We start from the raw sequence: 23,068 nt of genomic DNA, 5'->3' as shown, positions 1-23,068 counted from the left end.
CTTCTTCTTCTTCTTCTTCGTTCTTAATTTTTGATTATGGTGGAAGAATTAGACAACAAGTCCAACTTCATGGACAAACCGGACTGTGGTTTCCAGTTTGTCAGGTGTCCCATATAATTTTTCCCTGAGTGGGGTGGGCTGGGGCCAGTGTCTGCCTCTTGCCTGGCTATACAGAGTACAATCCTGGAGTACGTGCTCCGTGTTTTCCGGGGCCTTGCCACAAGGGCACATTTCGCTACACCCAACCTTCAGTTTTTTGTGCATGTGTTGATTTAGTCTGTTGTGGCCTGTTCTGAGTCGAAAGATTGTGTATTGTTGTTTTCGTGTTAAATTGTAATAGCCGTCGTCTTTAATGTAGTGAGGGTGTGTGACAGACCACATTTGCGTTTGTTTGTGTTTAATTATTCTTTTTTATTTCTTTTGGGTGTAGCGAAATTTCCGGTTGTGGTTTCTTTCCCCCAATTTTTGCCAGCTGGTCTGCGATCTCGTTACCCTGGATCTGGCAGTGGCCCGGGATCCACTGCAGCACAATTCTGCTGCAGGTATTTTTTAGCCTCTCTAGTGCTGTCATGAGTGTTTGAATATAGGCCTCCAGATTTTGTAGGGACTGCAGGACTGATTTGGCATCTGTAAGAAATACAATCTGACTATTCGGTGATTCAGGGTGTTCTGACAGGAGGTTTTTTAATAACTAATGTATGGCAAGTTGGGATATCGTAAATTAGTTGTTTTGATGTTAGCCATACGTAGATCAGAACAGTGGCGTAGCGAGGTCGGGTGTCACCCGGTGCGGCACTTAATGGTGTCACCCCCTAGAGGCTTAGCGACCCTTCCCGGGGACAAACTTTCAAGTTTTCGATTTGCACACCCCCCCTCAAACTTTCGATTTGCACCCCCCCCCTCAAGTTTTCGATTTGCACACCCCCCCCCCCACTCAAACTTTCGATTTGCAACCCCCTCAAGTTTTTCTCTATATATTTTGCTATTTTTTGCCTTGGTGTCACCCCCTTAAATGGTGTCACCCGGTGCGGTCCGCACCCCCCGCCCCCCCCCCCTCGCTACGCCCCTGGATCAGAACAAGCAATTATGCTTATCACACCCCTGTATTTTATATGTTATCTCGTAAAATGGAGCGTTACAGACAGACCAACTTTCCTTATTTTGTGTGTTTGTCCAATACAAAGACTTTCTTTCATTAAACATTTTTTAAATATTATAGTTTTTTTTTTTAATTGTAATTTTTTTAAAAATAAATCGTCGCCCTTTTGTTCTTACAGCTTTATTTTAATTTAAACATATCAAGTCTTAATTGATTTTTTTTTTCTGAACATCGATTTGTTTTATTAAATTAGCATTATGGAAGGACATCAAAGTTAAAATATAGACATAGCAACAAACAACGTTTAAAACAAATGTGTGATACACATGTTGCCAATCGACTTACCTTCACAAATTTTCAATATCTTTCTAAAAATGTTAGCTATTAACATTAGGCGCATTGATCAATTTTATTTCCATTTATAAAATACATATTTTTAAAACATGATAAATAAGCGCTGAATTTCGTTTTAAAAATCAACATTTAAAAAATCAAAATGTTGATGTTACACTTTCTAACCTCTCCCCCCCCCCCCCACCTCCTTATCACTTGGCATGCCAAAGTCTGCTCCTCCGCTCCCCCCCCCCCCCCTCTTTCCATGTGTGTGTCCTCATTTATAGACAACCCCTTTACGACCAGCTAATGGTTTGAACATTTATTTCTGTGTCTAAATAAATAGCGTCAGCAGTTTGCTACATGTGTCCTTACGTAAAAGACATCGTATGACATCAGGAATCTGGACGTAAGGGTTAGCAATCCTACGCACTTTCTCTCTAAGCTGTGCGGTTGCGCTACCGCGCAGCAGTTGTAAACTTCCCGCGCAATCATGTTATAATTTACAAGTAGCCAGCGCATACAAAAACATGATTCACATACGTTTTTGTTCCTTAAATGGAAGGCTAGTCATGTTCTCTACCCCCCTCCACCGACAGGAGCACCCTTGATACAATTGTACCGTTGAAAACCTATATCTTAATAGGTGTTCCTGGGGGGAAGAAATTATACAAATCTTTATTTAAATGCTTCGATTTTCATCACAACTCTTTACTAACGGCGATCCATTTTAATTTTACTTTAATTTTACTTTACTTTTACTTTATTTTTACTTTAATTTTACTTTATTTTTACTTTCTCGTATGCAGCGTACAGAGGAAGAATTGTAATCGGGATGAATAATTAACAGATATTTTGACAGTTTTCAATGGAATATAAATGATTTATTATAATCGTGCGAAAAATCTAAATGGACATCAAAGAGTTGACAAAAATCCTTTCATCAGTACGTTAACAAGGATACGAATTGTGTTTTTGTTAATTTTGCCTATTTAGATGATGTAAAAAAATGAAGCTTGAGATAAAAGTTTTTGTATTTTAAGAATCAATCATTCAATAGTATAAAAGTTGCTAATGCAGAGAACTTCGACATTTTTATACGAAGGTGAAACTGTTGGTTATAATGTAGGCTTGATGGAAAAAAAATTAAGTTATTCGTATAGATTGGCTATACTGAAACACCGTGGTCGATCTTCTGTAAACCCCATTTTTTAGTGATTTGTTCTCTAAACTACACCGATAAATTTTTACTCTTTTATTTACATTTTCTGTGACAATAGATTAAAATCTGGTAGTAACCGAAAATACTAAAAACATCAACTTACCTACATCCGATCTTTAGAAAAGTCCGACAAAAAAAAACAGTAGGGTTTTTATAACCGTATTCACTTTAATAACATCGTGTATTGTTTTTTTTTTTTAATATTTAACGAGCCCTTTAGTTAATATCGAGAACATTGTCTATTGTGTCCATTGAGAAATGTATAAATTTTGACGTTTTATAAACCTTAAACATATCCTGCTGAAAACATACGAAAACATATCCTGATAAAAACATATGAAAACATTACCCGATGAAAACATATAAAAACATATCCTGATGAAAACATATGAAAAAATATCCTGATGAAAACATACGAAAACATATCCTGATAAAAACATATTCTGATGTAACAATATCTCGATTAAAACATATCCTGATGAAAACATATGAAAACATATCCTGATGAAAACATATCCCGATGAAAACATATGAAAACACATCCTGATAAAAACAAATGAAAACATATCATGATAAAAACATATCCTGATAAAAACATATCCTGATGTAACAATATCTCGATGAAAACATATCCTGATGAAAACATATGAAAACATATCCTGATAAAAACATATGAAAACATATTCTGCTGAAAACATACGAAAACATATCCTGATAAAAACATATCCTGATGTAACAATATCTCGATGAAAACATATCTTGATGAAAACATATGAAAACATATCCTGATGAAAACATATGAAAACATATCCTGATGAAAACATATGAAAACATATCCTGATGAAAACATATCTTGATGAAAACATATGAAAACATATCCTGATGAAAACATATGAAAACATATCCTGATGAAAACATATGAAAACATATCCTGATGAAAACATATGAAAACATATCCTGATGAAAACATATGAAAACATATCCTGATAAAAACATATGAAAACATATCCTGCTGAAAACATATGAAAACACATCCTGATAAAAACATATGAAAACATATCCTGATAAAAACATATCCTGATAAAAACATATCCTGGTGTAACAATATCTCGATGAAAACATATCCTGATGAAAACATATGAAAACATATCCTGATGAAAACATATGAAAACATATCCTGATGAAAACATACGAAAACATATCCTGATAAAAACATATCCTGATGTAACAATATCTCGATGAAAACATATCCTGATAAAAACATATGAAAACATATCCTGATAAAAACATATGAAAACATATCCTGATGAAAACATATGAAAACATATCCTGATGAAAACATATGAAAAAATATCCTGATAAAAACATATGAAAACATATCCTGATGAAAACATATAAAAACATATCCTGATGAAAACATATGAAAACATATCCTGATGAAAACATATGAAAACATATCCTGATAAAAACATATCCTGATGTAACAATATCTCGATGAAAACATATCCTGATGAAAACATATGAAAACATATCATGATAAAAACATATCCTCTTTTAAGCACTAGACTCTAGACCACTTCTAAATTTAGATCTAGATCTCTCTAGTCCTGACCCTATCAGCAATATCCAGGACATTTATAGAATCAGGGTTAAAAGCTTTTGCTTGACAAAATAAAATTTAAAAAAAAACGTTACAAGTGCAGAATTTCGTCAAAAAAATATCAGCGTTTTCAATCTTTATCTCATATTTAAAGACGGTTCTTATGATCGATATAATTTTTCTGAAATGGACAAAGAAGGCTAAGGTGTCATTCACGCTTTTTTTGACGATTTTTACCTCCTCCCCCCTCCCCTCAGTCAAACGTCGTCACAAAAAGCCAGTCCCCCCCCCCCCATAAAATGACGTCACACCTCAGCCTACAATCCCCCTCAAAATGGCAGTTGAATTTTTTTTTTAAACATCGATATTTTTCCAAAATTTTGTCTGAAATATGTCAAAATATAGAGTATTTTGATCGATTCCTATTATAATTTATTAAAACTGTTTTCTAAAACGCTTAATGACGTTTAACTTCGTTTTCTAACATTTCTTATCTATAAAGCAAAAGTGTGACGTCGCACCATCTGACCCCTCCCCCTCATCACACATGGTCACAAAATTACCGACCCCCCCCCCCCCGACCCCTACGAGTGTGACGTCATTTATGGACGACCCCTAAGTCTATCCTAAGCCCAGCTTTTAAAGTGTTTTAAAAATGGAAATAATGTAGTTGCATTTTTTTAATGTTAAGAAAACGGTATATTTCTATATCATGAGCATACTTTATAAGTGCGAATTTTTCTCGAAAACTTATTCCAGTAAACGTCACATTTTTGTTTTAATTACCTTACCCGGTTACAGGTTTGACTTTTTCTGCACAATGAAATCTTCCCTAGGCGCACTGGTGCATAGGACAACAGCAAATTCGTGGGGTTCTTCCCCCTTCCCCAAGAGAGTCTACCCCCCCCCCAGAAGAAAATGGAATTTATATAGAAAATATATACCTTTAACAGTGTCTGCCACCCCCCCCCCTCGAAAATTTCAAGTGCCCACCCGGAGTAATGACAAAAATCTGGAAGAAATACTGTATACGAGCCTGTTTACACGTCATTATATCCTTTTTTATGATGCTAGTTATTTTGTTTGAATTAAACATACTTAAAATTATTGTCACTGTAAAGAGTGGACCGCAGACTGGTCAGTATTACCCACCAGTTACAAGTGTTAACTCCCTTGTAAATTAACATTATAGACTCATCTGATTACATCTGCTTGATTACAACATAGTAGGGTATAATCTAACGACAAGTATTCAGTGATGACAATTACATCGGCTTGATTTCACCATCGTTGGGTATAGGCACACGACAAGTTGAAGGATGTTGTAGTTTCTTGAAACCAATGGCCAAGCTCAGTAAACAAAAGCAACCTCTGAGAGGCAGATGTGGGCACGTTGTGACCTCGACATGTGAAAGATTAGGGTCAGCACTGTGTCCGACTGACTTCAATTTAGCCAAAATGTAGAGGAAGGTACTCATCCGAGTCGTGTCAGTCAACATAAGCCAAAAATGAAACAAGACTATGACATGTTATTTACTGAATTTATTATAAGTATGTATGTATAGGCCCAATATATATATATATATATATATATATATATATATATATATATATATATATATATATATACCTACATATATATATATATGTATATATATATATATATATATATATATATATATATATATATATATATATATATATATATATATATATATATATATATATATATATATATATATATATATATATATATATATATATATATATATATATATATATATATACTGTTAATCCGGTTTGAAGCCGGTGTTGTCTGTTCCTGTAGGCTTATTCCCAGTAGACTCTGCTTCACCTGTCTTGGCCAGCGTACTATAGGATGGAGGGCTGGGTAGATGGGCAGGGTAGGGGGGAGCAGGGTAACAAGCCAAGGCTTCCTGGTATCCAGGGGGTGGGGGCTGGTATCCAACGGGCGAATGGGGATATCCGACCTGGGGATACGCCGGAGGTAGGTCAGAGGGGGGTGGGTACAATTGCATGGGATATCCGGTTCCTGTTTGCACTGTACCTGAAAGGGAGATAAATACGTTTCATTCTCTGTCGGGGAATAAAATACTGTAATGTGGGGGTCTAGCGGTAGAGAGCTGGACTGCTAACCCGTAAGTCTCGAGTTCGAATCCGGGTTCAAGTCAGTAGATCGTCCCTGAGTCCACCCAACTCTGATGGGTACCTAACTCACGTTAGGGAAAGTAAAGGCGGCTGGGCATAGTGCTGACCACAATATCTCTTCATATGCCGAGGTCACAGAAACAAGTGAACTCTACTTCACTTGCCCCATAGACCGTCAGGTTTGAAAGGGAAACTTTACTTTTTTTACTTTTACTGTAATGTGGAACGCTAACAAAAAAGTCAACTGAAGTTTTGTGGTTAGAAAATACCTTAAACTCTTCGAGTTTCGAATAGCCACTACTACCTTACTAAGTGATCACATGTCGGTCTACGTTTGGAATGTGGCTATAATTTCCGTTCTAAATGACCACTTGCTGAGTGTCAACGTTATACATGGCTGAATGACCCCTTCTTGTATGAATGAAAGTTTGTATCCTCAACACACACTTATTACCTTGTTGTATGACCACTTATTAACTCATTTAATAACGACAACTATCCAGAGTTTCTTCCAGGCATCTCTTCCAGGCGCCCTCCCGAACGAAATAAAATTTATATAATTTATATAGAAAATATATACTTTTAACAGTGTCCGCCCCCCCCCCACCCGAAGAAAGTTTACCGCCCACCCCCCCCCCCCCCCGAAAATTTCAAGTGCCGCCCCCCCCCCCCCCCCGGAGAAAAAAGTCTGGAAGAAACACTGCAACTATCTCATCGAAGGGCCACTTATTAACTTGTAGAATGACCACTCATTACCTTGTTGAATAACCACATATTACCTCACTTAATGACCACATATTACCTTCCTGAATGACCACTTACTACCTAACTTAATAACCACATACTACCTTGCTGAATGACCACTTATTACCTTGCTGAATGACTACATATTACCTTGCTGAATGACTACATATTACCTTGATGAATGACTACATATTACCTTGCTGAATGACCACATATTACCTTGCTGAATGACTACAACTATCTCGCTGATTGACCACTCATTACCTTGCTGAATGCCCACATGTTACCTAACTGAATGACCAGATATTACCTCACTGAATGACCACAAATAACCTTGTTGAATAACCACATATTACATTGCTGAATGACCACTTGTTGAATAACCACATATTACATTGCTGAATGACCACTTGTTGAATGACCACATATTACCTTGTTGAATGACCACTTATTACCTTGTTGAATGACCACCTATTACCTTGTTGAATGACCACACCAGACTGCACCACCGGGCCACTCCTGTACACCACCCCGGCGCGTGCCCGACGACGACGACAGCAGATGATGATGGTCATGATGATGGTGATGAGCCCCGTCACACCCAGCGAAATACCGGAAATCATTCCATAGTTAGTGTAGTAGTAGGTGCTGTACCTGTAGGGGAAGGGGCGGAGCCACGAGGTGCAAGTAGGTTAGTAGGTTACAAGAGTCATCAAACGTGACGTAAACATTTCAACACGGAGATTGTTCCAGTATAAAAGACAGCAACCACAGAACATGTCATCACATTTAGGTTTAGGCCTATGCTACTTAAGTTAATGATAATTGTACTTTTTAATAGAATGGAATTTTTATGCCAAAGCACAGAATCGTGACTTTAAATGTAAATATATATCATAACACATAATTATTATGTACACTTACACACTCTCTCTCTCTCTCTCTCTCTCTCTCTCTCTCTCTCTCTCTCTCTCTCTCTCTCTCTCTCTCTCTCTCTCTCTCTCCCCCACCACAACATAAACTTTATACACTACTCTCCTTGGTAAATATAATTACACATTTTTAAAAAGCCAATAGCAAACGTTTTAAAACAAACCTAAATAAACTACACTGTTTCCATTTTTTAAATATCAGCTAACGTCAATCACCCAACAGATAATTGATTTATTTTCAATTAATGTTTGACACATTATTATTATCAATTAATATCCGACTAAGACAATTAAAAAAAAATTATTATAATTAAACATGTCAGTTAGTAAATATTATACTATGAATCTCACGTGCAGCATGTAGGGCCGGCGCAGCAGCCGTAGGCGCAATTACTGATTGTTCCACACTGGGCCGCACATTCTGAAAAAAAAAAAATAATAACATGGAAGAACTACTCACCATTCTGATTACCTCCCCTAACATGTAGGCCTACAAGCCTGCTTTTTGTCCACTACTTAATTTAGTACCTGACTCGTATCAGCCCTATTATTGACACTATCGTTGACACTCGTGGCTGAAAATGACGTGGGGGGGGGGGGGGGGGTTGTGTCCTAGGTTCGTCGGTACTTGACAGAAGTTTAAATTTTAATTTTAATTTTTTTTTCCGCCTCAGACATGTAATGTACAGCGTCAGTTTTCCTTAAATGTTCGCTTTAGTATTACGGTTTTCATCATCGGCTTGTGAGGACTGATACATATTTACAATAGTAATACTTTTTTCTTACTTGTAACCTACTTTCATTCATTCAAGATGGTTTACTTATACATAGATTTAATACAAAACGTCTAATTATAATTTTATTTTTAAATAAACCGGGAGTGATCTCAGAGGCGTAGCGACCCTTCCCGGCGCCCGGGGCGAACTTTCAATTTGGCGCCCCCCCCCCCCGCTTATTTATATATATATATATATATATATATATATATATATATATATATATATATATATATATGTGTGTGTGTGTGTGTGTGTGTGTATAATTATGTGTGTGTGATAGTGTGTTTATATATAAGCTTGTGTGTGGGTAAGAGTGTATTTGTGTGTGTAAGCGTGTGTGTAAGCGTGTATGCTACAGTCCGGACAAGGTTTAATAATTACATTGTATGATTTTCATTCCTTAAAACTTTACGACAATCTAATTCCCATTAAGATGCGTTTAACTTTTTTTGCGAAAGATTAGTAATGTCAGTTAAAAAAAATAAGCCTGATCTGTGTTAGAGGGTAGTTTGTAGCTAACGCTAATATGTTTAGACCAACCTTTTATGTTCTAGTTTTGAACGATCTCTGTTGTGATATGGTACATAGTTGGATTCGAAGTTTGTTAGAGTAAGGACACACAAGTGACATACAAGAAGAAGTTATCAGAAATATTTATTGTTAACATTGGAATACGACATGGGTATTTCGTTGATTGGTTGATGGTATGACAAAGCAAGCTAGAGAAAACAAACTGGAATCCAACGGATGTTAACAGCTCGTAGTCTTGGATTTCGCAGATTTGCCCTGCCTTCTCGCACACAGTTTCTTCCAGGCATCTTTTCGGGGGGGCGAAGCCCCCCGGAAAAATTTTTACGTCCCCCCCCCCGAACGAAATGAAATTTATATAATTTATATATAGAAAATATATACTTTTAACAGTGTCCGCCCCCCCCCCCCCCGAAGAAAGTTTACCGCCTCCCCCCTCCCCCCGAAGATTTCAAGTGCCCCCCCCCCCCCCCCGGAGAAAAAAGTCTGGAAGAAACACTGATCAAAAGTATCTGATCTCTCACGTTGAAGTTGAGAGAATCGTAAGAATCTTACAAAGAACTAGTCGCGTCTTTTTTTTAACAAAACTGGCTATTGAAATTGTACATTACGCGTTAATACACTTGGTTTCTTTACTAAGTGTTAAGAGAGTTATCTACTCACCAATCCAGTACAAATACTTGCGATTTTTGTTAGCGAAAAAAGCGCCCCCCCCCCCCCCACCCCCACACACACTCATCAAAACCATCTTGGACAAAGTTTGTAGAGCGGTTTTTAACGTAACTAACTTTTTTAAAAAAAATGTTACACAATTATACAATGCACAGTACAATTCGTTTCTTTCTGAGAGCTAAAGGTTGTTTACTCAGAATCCTGTGTAATTTTGCTATTTTATTTAGCCTAAAAGCGCCCCCCTGCACCATCTTGATAAAAGTCACTAACGTATTTTACAGTTCAACAATCGTACAATACGTTTTAATACAATTGGTTTCTTTTAATAGTGGTAACGTTTATCGACTCAACAATCTAGTGTAAATTCTTCCGTTTTAAGTCTCGAAAAAGCGCCCCCCCCCCCATCTAGGATAAGCTTCAAAGCGGTTTTGCCGGTCACTGTTTCTTAAGAGTATATGTTTTACATTAAGAAATCAAGATAGAAAACAGTTAAATCAGTATGTAAATGCGTGTAGCCATTACATTTCTTAACTTAGACAGTTTATAATTCAAAACTGCAGCATAAAATCAGCTTTAAAAAATTTTTCCCACCCCTTTTGGCGCCCCCATAGGGTCGGCGCCCGGGGCGGCCGCCCCCCCCCCCGCCCCCCCCTAGCTACGCCTCTGAGTGATCTCCCCTAAACTTTCCCGAATATTCTAATATGAAACAACAGGGAATGGCAACTCGGGATATAGACATGACTTTTAATCCATTTTAAATACTTAAACTTTTTAAAATAGAATAAAATCTCGTAGAAAAAAGAATTGCACACCAAGTGAACGTCATATAAAATGTGCAAAATAGTGCGGAATATTATTATTAGTATTTTATAAATTCACATGCGTTTTTTTTTTTTGAGAAATCGGAAATAGCGAAAATTATTACTTCCGGTCAACGGAAATTACTCAAAATTTGATAGAAGGCAGAGAATTAGATCTTTTACTTACATGTGAAATTTCATTTATCCATCTGAAATAGTACTCAAGATAAATGCTTTTGAAAAATTCAAAGTAGAAAAAGTTCCACTTTCGGTTATCGGAAATCGCTCAAAAGTTGATACGAATCTACAATCTTGATATAATACTTATAAATGAAATTTCATCAACCTAGCTGTAACGGTACTCAAGTTAACGTGTTTACACACACACGGACATACGGACAGAATTGGATAATCCAGTTTTTCCGACTCCATTACGCATAAAACGCCAAAATTTTGATATATCTGGATTTATAATTTTTGCCCGATTAAAATAAGTCCTCTACATTCCGGATGTGATGAAGGACTGGGGAGTAAAACGGTGAAAATAGTCCAAATTTAATGTGATTTTTGTGCACGATTACAAGAATTTTTCTATACTTCGTAGATCTATATTCGAGAAAGTAAAAAATTGAAAACAGTGTATCGAAACACTTAAGCGATGTTGATAATCTCTTTCTATATTTATACGTTTGAGCATTTTATTGACCACACGGTTGCATACACGCCGGGAAAACAAATATTCACTGAGGTCTGGCGTAATGTCAATTAAATTCCAAAAAATTAACTTTACTTCTAATGTAGCTAAAATCATGTAATAATTTTTTTGCACCGACATTGTTTTAGTTTAAAATAAGCATGTGTAATTTAAGTTTTTCTGCAGTTTTTACCAAGTTGTCTACCTTACTTTAAATTTTTTTAGTTGCATCCCTTTGCCTATGAGAGGCCAAGCAAAATAGAAATGTCATTTCCCTGAAAATATTCGTGTCACTTTTTTTATGTGTCGTATTAAATGTCCTTTAGACTAACCCGGTAAAATTTGAAACTCTTTTAAAGATATTTTCCGAGTCTCTTACAAGTAAGTAAGGAAACTATAAGAGACACTTATACCTAGAGGCGTAGCGAAAGGGGGGGGGGGGGGCGGGGGTGTGGACGAAACCGGGTGACACCATTTAGGGGGGTGACACCAAGGCAAATCGCAAAATATATAGAGAAAAATGTGAGGGGGGTGCAAATCGAAAGTTTGAGGGGTGTGCAAATTGAAAGTTTGAGGAGGGGGGGGGGTGCACATCGAAAATTGAAAGTTTGTCCCCGGGAAGGGTAGCTACGCCTCTGGGGGGGTGACACCATTAAGTGCCGTACCGGGTGACACCCAACCTCGCTACGCCACTGCTTATACCTCGAACTAAAATGGGATCTACATACAAAGGGCCTTAGCAAGTTTCAAATAGGCTATAAGCATACACACACACACACACACATATATATATATATATATATATATATATATATATATATATATATATATATATATATATATATATATATATATATATATATATATAGGCCTATATATATTGGTCCAAACTACTTTATCATTATTATCTCTTATATCTATACCCGGACATGAATCCGAAATAAAAGGGTTTTTTTTATTGCTGATAGTATATTAGATCTATAGTTAGCAGACATTGTTACATCATAACTAATGTCAACAGATAACACAAACCCTAACCCAAACCCCCGAACCCCGATATTACTTCCTGTTAACACCACAGCACTCTATCATCTATCTATGACAATCCCAGGTGTGACAATGTACGTGACGAAAAACAAATGTCCTCTATCTATGACAATCCCAGGTGTGACAATGTACGTGACGAAAAAACAAATGTCCTCTAACCAAACCTGAAATGAAAGCAGCAAATAAAATGGTTCCAAAACTCGAGGCCGCGTAGCCTCCGACTGCCATGTTTATGTTGCGGGTACACACTAGCTGTGTGTCTTATGGTAGGTATAGTACAGCCCTACACACCCGTTCTACATGTAACAATCAACGCCTCACTTCTGCTGTACGCTTCACTGATTTTTTGGTCCAGTTTTGTGAAATCGGTCTTGTCGAGGGGGTTGCGTCAATGGGAAAAGGAATTTCGTTGTTCTATTTATAGAGCTTAAATATTTTATAGGCTTTTTATATGAGAACAATCAGGTATTCATTGCTGTTAAGGGTTGTTTTGAATATTATTGATTAGGTACGCCTATTTGTATTGCTGAAATAAAGACTATTTTTGTGTTACCACTGGGGTATTAGGTTCAAGGCTGTATTAGCCTATGGTTAACTCTGTTAGTTAGGCGACATGAATATAACGATGTGGTTTATTAAGAAGTAGCACCAACTACTTGATTTCTAGATCTACGACCCAAAATAAAAATCGATACTTTAATGGAACTAAAGTTTCCTGATAAAATCTTATATGTTTAGTTCGTTTATCACATTTATTTTTAACAAAAATTGTATTAACTTTTATTAACACAATCTTAAAAAAAAATTATTCACACAGTACTTTATAGACATTTTGCTGAATGCACAAAACTAACAAAAGCCTAAGTATATAGACTTTAACTAGGCAATCACGTTATTTCTATATACACAGGATGTGACAGTCACAATACTTTGTGGACAACCTGTAACTGACAACCCTTTTAAAAACAAAAGTTTACACTAATTTTTAAAGATAAGCGCTTAAACTTAAAGAGTAATTTTTATGGGTGGAACTTTACACACTGAAATACTTATTGGCGATTGAATTTTTTTTTAAGTTGTAAAGTTTTATTTTTTAATATCGTCAATAAATCAGTGTACGGCTATTAACCAAAAAGAAACTCCTTTTCTACCAACACCTACGGCCTACAGTTCGGTTCACAGGTTGATCTGTGTCTAAAAATAGCATCTTTGATCATTGATACATGATTTTATGGTAGTGCTTATTGCGGTCAACTATTGCGGATATACGCAAGTCACTTATATTCTCCAGGAAATAAACACTCCTGCTTATTGGGCGCATGTCATTAGTGTTGTGTTTACCACTTAGAAATATTAAGTAATTTTATAGCATCTTTGATACATGATTTTATGGTAGTGCTTATTGATTATTAAATCAAGCATGATTTAAAATTTTTATGAACAATATAGGCCTAGCATCAAGCATGATTTTGAATTTTTATGAACAATATAGGCCTAGCATCAAGCATGATTGAATTTTTATGAACAATATAGGCCTAGCATCAAGCATGATTGAATTTTTATGAACAATATAGGCCTAGCATCAAGCATGATTGAATTTTTATGAACAATATAGGCATAGCATCAAGCATGATTTTGAATTTTTATGAACAATATAAGCCTAGCATCAAGCATGATTTAAAATTTTTATGAACAATATAGGCCTAGCATCAAGCATGATTTTGAATTTTTATGAACAATATAAGCCTAGCATCAAGCATGATTTAAAATTTTTATGAACAATATAGGCCTAGCATCAAGCATGATTTTGAATTTTTATGAACAATATAGGCCTAGCATCAAGCATGATTGAATTTTTATGAACAATATAGGCCTAGCATCAAGCATGATTGTCAGGGTAAAATAGCCGATTATGTAGCTATTTAAAAAATAAAAAAAAACAACTAATCATGATTGATGATTGCGAGGCCATTGAAGTATATACTTTTCTACTATGTAGTATATACGACCCACATTTTTGGTTTTCATGTGAGCAGGGAAGCCCAGCACACTTGAAAACTCAAAAACTTGATTTGACTTCTTTCACTGTGTTTTTACAACTAGGTCTATACCATGCACCTTTGAAGTTCCATGCAAACAGTTCTAATCACTTGACACTTGATTTCAGTCTGTGAGGGTGTACGTTGTAAACTACAATCTCCATTTGAAAATTTCATATTCATATACTTATATAATAATAAAAAAAATACAAAAACAAAATGATGTGAAATTAATCGCTTTAATAATAGTATTTTTAGTGCATTTTCTGACATTCAGTTAATAATGTTAATCATTTTAAATTTAGGCTTTATTAAATCTCTGGAGTTTCAATAGACATAACTCAGAGTAGTCTCAAAATTATTCAAAACACCCATTAACTATTTTTAAAATCATAAACGATGTTGTTAAAATAAACATGGTTTTTAAAAATATGTTTGATTTTTGTTGGACTTAAACTAAATATTTGATGCATTAAATGTTTTTAGCGTTTTAGGTAACAATTTTTTTTTTCTTTTTATCACAGAAAATGTAAACAAAAATGGCACATCTGTCATGTGGTTTGAAAAACCATCATTTTAGAGAAACACTTTATCGTCAAAGTTTTGAGAACAAATTAATATGAAGTGGGGTTTTAAGAATATCAATTACAGAGTTCCTGAACAGCCAATCAATGTTTGTCTTACAATAGTGAAACCAGTTTATAACTTAGGTTTGATGAAAATAAATAGAAATACAGCCTTATACTAAAAAAAGCTATTTCAAGTTTGCTGGATTTTATAACATGGATTCAAAAATTACTAAATTTCTAAATTATTTTTAGATTTCAATTTAATTTTTTTTTTACAGTAAAGCTGCTTTGATGGCAACTCTAAATAAAACACAATTTTTAATTTTTTATCAATAGCAACAATTATGATGGAAGGATTCTCATCAACTCGGTAATCTCCATTAGTATTAGGGGATGTCATTCATAAAACAAATAAGTACAACACTTTTCCATTTGTTAATTAAAAGTTTTTGAAGCCTGTAATGCAAGGCTTTTACAGAACATTATATATTTATTTAAATTACAAAAAATAAAAAAAATTGGCAATGTTTTACCGTTGCTATAAAAAGGCACCATTAAATTTTTGCATTAGTCACAGGTGTAAGAAAAATAAATCACATTTTTTTAGGTGGATCAAATCCAGGGAAAATCAAGTACACATTGTGTTTAGTAATAAGAAAAACAAAACAAAACAAAAAAACAGTTGTTTTAAATTTTTGTTGATAGTAAAAATTAATTTTCAAAGATAATGTATTACATTCATCATACATTAAGCAGGACCAAACAATAAAATATTAAAAAATACATTGTTTTAGTCCAAAATTCAACTACATAAAATTTTTTAACAATAACGTAGCTTTGGAGCAGTAAATAAAACAAAGCGTATTTTAGAAAAAATTATACCAACAGTCAAGTAAAATATTACTTTCAGCAAAAAAGAATCATATATTAAAGATCATATGCAATTTCCAGCAGTTTTGTAAAAGTTTCAGAGTAAATAGTAAAAACTAACTGATAAACCAGTGATGCAATGTTACAGTAAAAAGTTTTACAGGCATTACTTCAACTACTAAAGTTACATTAAAACTTATACACGTTGACTTATATGCTACCCAGACACTCAAGAAAGGGAAGGATAATTTTTACCAGAATGGTTTGTCATAAAAGTCGATTGCATTATACAGATTGATACAAAGAAATATCTTTATGGAATTACTGCTAGTAATTAAAAACTTTTTCTTATTAACACAAATTTTGTATATTTAGATAACCCAGATCCAAGGGGAAACCATTCTGTGTTAAAAATGAGGTCTCAATAAAGCTTCACAAAAATACTTCAATTTCTACTCTAAATATCTATTTTAAATGACATTGTATTTAGAAATTATGTAAAAAAAAGCTGTTGCTTGTGTTACAGTTTTAAAAAATGGTTTCAATAAAGTCAATCTCAGCTCTTTAGTTTTGTTTTAAAATTGAAGAATAAATTTAAATACTTGGCAATAACAAAAACAGTGGCCGGATAGGTGAAATACTATATTCAAAGCTGAATACAAGGAAAATAAAAATGGCAATCAGTTCATGTCAACAAGAAAGTTATTAAAGTAAAAAAATAATAGTTTAAAATTTTTTCTAAAAAACAAATGTTATAGTTTTGTTTTAAAATTGAAAAATAAATTCAGAAACTTGCATTAAAAATAAACCACAAGCTGGACATGTAAAGTACAATAATCACAGCAGTATACAAGGATAATATGTCAACCCTTTGCAAGGCAATGTAATGAGAGGGATATTATAAAATTAGAATGATTCAGCAGAAAACAAATGTTTACAGACTGGTGTCAAGACTCTAAATGAGTGGAATGTGGTTTGTACTACAAAAGTGGTTCATAATAAAATTACATTTGTGTTACCCATGTGACAGTTAAGTAGTCAAGAGTTTTGACAGTATTGTTTAGTATTTTTATGAGGTGTCATATTATGCAGTTTTTGTATTATGCAGCAAGTGAGAAGGTTTGCTTGATAAAATTTAATATTTGGGGTTTAGGGCCTAAATAAATTTATTTTATAATATAAAAAAAAGATTTAAAATGCCACCCAACATACTGTGTTTGATGCATTAAAATTTTAAAAAGCATTACAACGATGCACTAATTAGTGCATTAATATAACATTTTTAAAAAGTCAACAAGATGAATTCATTTATTTGATTAACTTGGGCTGACCATGCCAGTATTCTTCTGCTGGCTCATATCATATGGTGGCGGAGCTTCGGCATATCCTGGGTTGTACTGATTAGCATATGCAGGTGGGGGGTAGGCTACGGGCTGTGCAGGAGGGGGGTAGGCTACGGGCTGCGCTCCATAAGGTTGCGGAGGATATCCAGGGTATGGCTGAGGAGCGGATGGTTGAGTGGGGTAGGGGTTGTACGGTTGGGGAGGATAGGGGTAAGCTCCTGGTTGGGGATTATAGGGGTAAGCTCCTGGTTGGACCCCTCCTGCCATTGTACTTTGTGAAGTTTGGTTGCCTGTAAAAATTTTCAAGATTAAAAAATCAAACATCAAGTTTCAATTGTTAAATCAATAACTCACTTTGACAACAATTTTCAAGTATTCATCCAATAAAATTTTATTTGGTCAAGTTTTTGAATTTGATAACTGAAAAAGACAGATTAATAGGGCAAAAAATATAACAAGGATTTAGTAACTAGAAGTTATATACTACAAGTCATTAAGAAGTCACAGAGCTAAGTCAAAAAATGTGTTTAGTAACTTAGGTTTTGCATCTAATTAAGCCATGAAATATAATTCCTAAGATCTAAATTAGATCTAATGCTTAATATAGATCTATTTTAAATACATTTTTAAAACCAACATGAATTTGAGAGAAAAGAACATTTAAAATAAGAACCAAGAAAACTTACTTTGAACAACAACAGTAGATTGAGCAGGTTGGTTTCTGTAAACAATACCAGCTGTGCGCCTTCTACGGCAAACAATTACTATTATGGCCACAATGACAGCAGTAATAACAGCAGCAATGCTTAGACCAACAGCCAATGGAATGTTCCTGAAAAATAGGAAGCAAGAAAATTACGGAATAAATAAATATTTTAAAATATTTTTTCACCATAAAATTGCTAATGTTGCATGTTACAAAACAGAATGTAAAAAATATTCAATACTGGCATTTGTTTGTGATGGAAACCAAAAAGTTCAATCCAAACAAAAAATAACAGACACAATGAGAAATAGTGTCACTATCTAAAATGAAATGCTACTTGGAGAACACAAGGGGAAAGTTAAAAGGCAAATGGCAAGATGCAGACTGTTTTGGGAAACTGACAAGAAAGTTGTGAAAGACAGAAATAGAAACATCTTTCTGAATATGGCCCTGGGTTAGTTTATCATGTCAACAAACAGTTGGAAGTGATCCTCTATAGTTTTAAATCCTAAGGATCGGGCAAAAATAATAAATCCAGATTTATCAAAATTTAGGCGTTTTATGCGTAATCAAGTAAAAAAAAATGGGTTTTGCAATTCTGTCCGTATGCCTGTGTGTGTATATGTGTCTGTGAACACAATAACTTGAGTGCTGTTACAGCTAGGTTAATGAAATTTCATATACAAGTAATACATCAAATTTGTAGTTCTGTAACAACTTTTCAACAATTTCCGGTAGCGGGACGTGGGACTTATTCTACTTTCAATTTTTCAAAAGCCTATAACTTGAGTTCTATTTCAGAAAGATAAATGAAATTTTACATGTAAGTAAAAGATCTAATTCTCCGCCTTCTTTCAAATTTTGAGAAATTTCCGTTGACAGGAAGTAGTAATTGCCATCCCAGGTAGTGTTATATAAGAATATTTGAGAAAGTTTAGGAGAGATCACTACCGCTTTATTTTTTTTTTGTATACCTGAGTTTCACCAGATGTTGTCAACAAATCTTGTTTTTCAACACATAGATAATCACACAATATCAGTTTTCACCCCCCTCCCAACCTGCTATAAGTCATAGAGGGGGACAAATATATATTTTCATGAGACAAAGGCAGGTGCTAAATTTTATTTACCTACCAAACCATACCCTCAAAACTTATGGAAACTGCCTTATAAATCGTTATTAAATAGGTAGTAATCTGGTATTAGCATTAGAGATTACTCTAAAATGAATAATCCTATTATGAAATATAAATAGTTTGAAGCAAAGTATCAAGTTATATCTTGAATGATTTTTAATAAACTGACATTTGAAATTACTTACACAGGACAGCATTGAAACTTATCAGAACCACAGCAGCCATTGTCACAAATTTTGGTTTCAGGCCAACCAGACCAACTAGACCAACTAGACCAACTATACAAATTGCTCCGGGAGCATATTTCTCCACACACTGAAAAATAGTTATAAAATTTTAATAAACATAAACTTATATATAATTATTTTATTTTTTTAAATGCTGATATTGTACAGTCAATTAAAGGTCTCACTCTCTGTAATGTAATAAATGTACATGGTAAAAGCAAAATCAATAAACATTGTACTCAATTTATAGGCTACAGAATACCAAACCTAAAGTAAGATTATTACAATTTTTGAAAGGCAACATTTAATAGTTTAATAAGGTTTACAGAGAAACCAGAAACATGTTCTTTCATCAGGAAATTAAAAGGATCGCCATATTACTTGGGAAGATGTTGATAATACTCTTGGAAAGTTTCTGCTATAAAAAACCCTTAAATTTCAGACGGGTCCCAGCAGTAGAGTACAGTTTGGCGCCATGAGTTCTGAGTGGCTATCTTAACACGTGGAGTCTTTTGATTGATCCATTAATGTACATTTTATGCTTTAATACAACACGCCCTTGGGCATCTGGGCGGTAGTGTGGACAAAACTTGTGCCCCAATAACTAAGATCCAAGAAATATTACAGCTTTGTTTATATTTAAATAACTCATATTTAGAAAACAAGGTCACAAATCTTAAAAACACTATTGGTAACCTGTTGATGAAACCCTTATAGGCTTATAAATGTTTTGTGCAGGACTAGATTGTGATGGGTACACTAGTACACATAACAAAATTATAGCCAATATCAGATCTCTTATTTTAGTAGAGTAGGCCTAATTAGGGGCCTACTAATTATTTAATTAATATTATTAAATTAATAGGGCCTATAGGACTAAGAACAAATATATTAAATATATATATATAGATCAAATTGCAGTGGCATCGCTAGGTTGGGTGTCACCCAGTGCAGGTTTACGTCAAGGTGCCACCCCCTCCCCCTTATTGGAATCTTTGATTTGCTAATAAGACTTTTTAACTTATATTATAAATTAATCATTAATTAAACTGGCAAAAAGCATTTTTCTATGGGGTTTTTTTTTTTCATTTTTTTTGTCTTGGTGTCACCCTCCACCACTAAATTAAATGGTATCACCTGGTGAGGTCTAATTCAATCAAATAATTTACTAGATTCTATTTAGTTTAGTATTTAGTATTTAGATCTCATTCTTCGAGGCCCTAGATCTAGCCAATAGGGCCTGTATTTAAATTATTAATTATAATAATTAGGCCTATTGAATGGTAATCTATCGTTTTAGGACTTTAGGACCATGCCATAAACATTATTACATTAATAAACAAGATTAGGCCTAAATTGTTTAATCAAATTCTAGGCCTAATAATAGTAATAGTAATATTAATAAAATCGTTTAGTTTAATCGGCATTTTTAGGCATAATAAATAAATTAATAATTTAAAATATTAAATAATAATAAATATTAAATACTAATAAATAGTTAGGCCTAAGTACTAGTAAGTAAGTAATAGGCAATTCAATACGCCAATAGGCCTACTACTTACTAACTACTTACTAGATCTACTTACTTACTACTTAGGCCCTAATGATAATTGATAATATTAATAACAGTCTATTTAGGCCTACTAATTTAGGCCTAATAATTTTAAAAACAGATAAGCTATCGTGATATACTCTACTCTAGATCTAGGTTTTACCTGGTATTAAGTTGGATCCTAAAACGGTGAGAAAAAGTAGAAAACTCATTCCCTTGTGAAAGTTGTTATCATCAGCCATTGTTGATTTCTCTGGGTAAGCCCTTGCCCTCGATCTAGCCTCATTCTAAATTTAGCCTATTAGTAGCACGACCAGCACGGTGGTGCTTATATCCTCTCACATCTTGACATAACCGAGAGTAGTCTCAAAATTATTCAAAAGACCCATTAAGGCATTAGGGCCTAAATATTTTTAAAATCATACATGATGTTTTTAAAAACATAATTTTTAGAATGTTTGAACGGAGCTGTATAATTTAAAAGTTTTTTTTTAAATTAAAATATTCATTGTTATGTTATCGAATCTGTCAGAATTAGATCTAGAATCTATGTTCTTTTTGTTATTAGTGCAAATGGTATTATTATTTATAATTTTAACGCATTATATCTTCCTACGGGTTAGGGTTAGTCTAAGGGTTAAGGGTAAGTTAGTGTTAGGTGTAAGAGCTATAGGGTTAGGGTTTGATTTAGGGTTGGGTTAGGCAGGGGCGTAGCGAGGGGGGTGCGGACCGCACCGGGCGACACCATTTAGGGGGGGGGGGGAGGGAGGTGACACCAGTGTTTCTTCCAGACTTTTTTCTCCGGGGGGGGGGGGGGGGCACTTGAAATCTTCGGGGGGGGGGCGGTAAACTTTCTTCGGGGGGGCGGACACTGTTAAAAGTATATATTTTCTATATAAATTATATAAATTTCATTTCGTTCGGGGGGGGGGGGCGGTAAAAATTTTTCGGGGGGGGGGGAGGGGCTGCGCCCCCCCCCCCCCCGAAGAGATGCCTGGAAGAAACTCTGGGTGACACCAAGGCAAAAAATAGCAAAATATATAGAGAAAAACTTGAGGGGGGGGGTGCAAATCAAAAGTTTGAGGGGGGGAGGGGGTGCACATCGAAAACTTGAAAGTTTGTCCCAGGGAAGGGTCGCTGCGTCTCTGGGGGGTGACACCATTAAGTGCCGCACCGGGTGACACCCGACCTCGCTACGCCATTGGGGTTAGGGGTCGTCCATAAATGACGTTACACCCATGGGGGGGGGGGTCCGTAATTTTGTGACGGTGTGTGATTAGGGGAGGGGGGGGGTTCAGATGGTGCGACGTCACACTTTTGCCTTATAAAAAAGCCATGTTAGAAAACTAATTTTAGACGTTGTATCGGGTTTTAGAAAACAATAATAATGATTTTTAAAAGAGCAAATATTAAGAATTTTAACAGAATTAAATAATTATAATTTGACGCAAAGATATAGACCTATATTTTATGTAAATGTTTCTTTCCCCTCTGAGAATTCGGTATTACTACACATAAAATCCTCACGGTGCTTACATCCTTTTACACCCTGTCGGTGATATAAATACTGTGCACATTTCTTCTCAACCTCCCAGCGAGTAGTATTTCCTGGTATATCATCAACATGATGTGAGAGGATATAAGCACCTTGCGTGCCTAGGTTAAAATTAGTACTACCCACCGATAGATGTAATACGCAATGTGCTCACACACACACACACATACCTTGCGGCACATCCAAGACGATGTTTATTATTTTAGTCCTGGGAAATATATTTTAAAAAAAAACTTCATAGCAACAATTCAAGCTTTTAAATGTACTGAAAATAAGAAAATAAAACTAATTTCTTTAATAAATAAAAGCTGTGGTCGCTCTTGAGATCTTTTACATATTTTAGCGACAAAATTTTTTTATTAAAGAAAGTATAGGCTATTTTGCTGGAGCCTTGCTGTGAGATGTGGATCACGTCATCTATTACTTTAGCCCAGCTGTGAGATGTGGATCAC

The 23,068-nt window shown here is 34.9% G+C and overlaps 2 protein-coding genes across 2 annotated transcripts; both read right to left on the bottom strand.

Moving 5' to 3' along the window:
* Positions 1–6,009: 6,009 nt before the first annotated feature.
* LOC131927219 (protein shisa-5-like) lies at positions 6,010–13,033 on the bottom strand. Its single transcript, XM_059282964.1, has 4 exons — positions 12,784–13,033; positions 8,451–8,520; positions 7,646–7,821; positions 6,010–6,322 (listed from the first exon to the last, which is right to left on the bottom strand). The coding sequence occupies exons 1-4, from the start codon at positions 12,845–12,847 to the stop codon at positions 6,045–6,047; spliced, it is 588 nt and encodes a 195-aa protein (XP_059138947.1). The 5' UTR covers positions 12,848–13,033; the 3' UTR covers positions 6,010–6,044.
* A 4,121-nt stretch (positions 13,034–17,154) lies between these two features.
* Positions 17,155–21,345, bottom strand: LOC131927216 (protein shisa-5-like). Its single transcript, XM_059282955.1, has 4 exons — positions 21,225–21,345; positions 19,468–19,597; positions 18,127–18,272; positions 17,155–17,730 (listed from the first exon to the last, which is right to left on the bottom strand). The coding sequence occupies exons 1-4, from the start codon at positions 21,301–21,303 to the stop codon at positions 17,414–17,416; spliced, it is 672 nt and encodes a 223-aa protein (XP_059138938.1). The 5' UTR covers positions 21,304–21,345; the 3' UTR covers positions 17,155–17,413.
* Positions 21,346–23,068: the final 1,723 nt, after the last annotated feature.

Source organism: Physella acuta, unplaced genomic scaffold (assembly GCF_028476545.2).
Source record: "Physella acuta isolate Inbredline_101_S28 unplaced genomic scaffold, ASM2847654v3 ptg001383l, whole genome shotgun sequence".
Lineage (NCBI taxonomy): Eukaryota > Metazoa > Mollusca > Gastropoda > Physidae > Physella > Physella acuta.
Note: the sequence above shows the minus strand (reverse complement) of the source record. Positions and strands in the feature narration are given on the sequence as shown.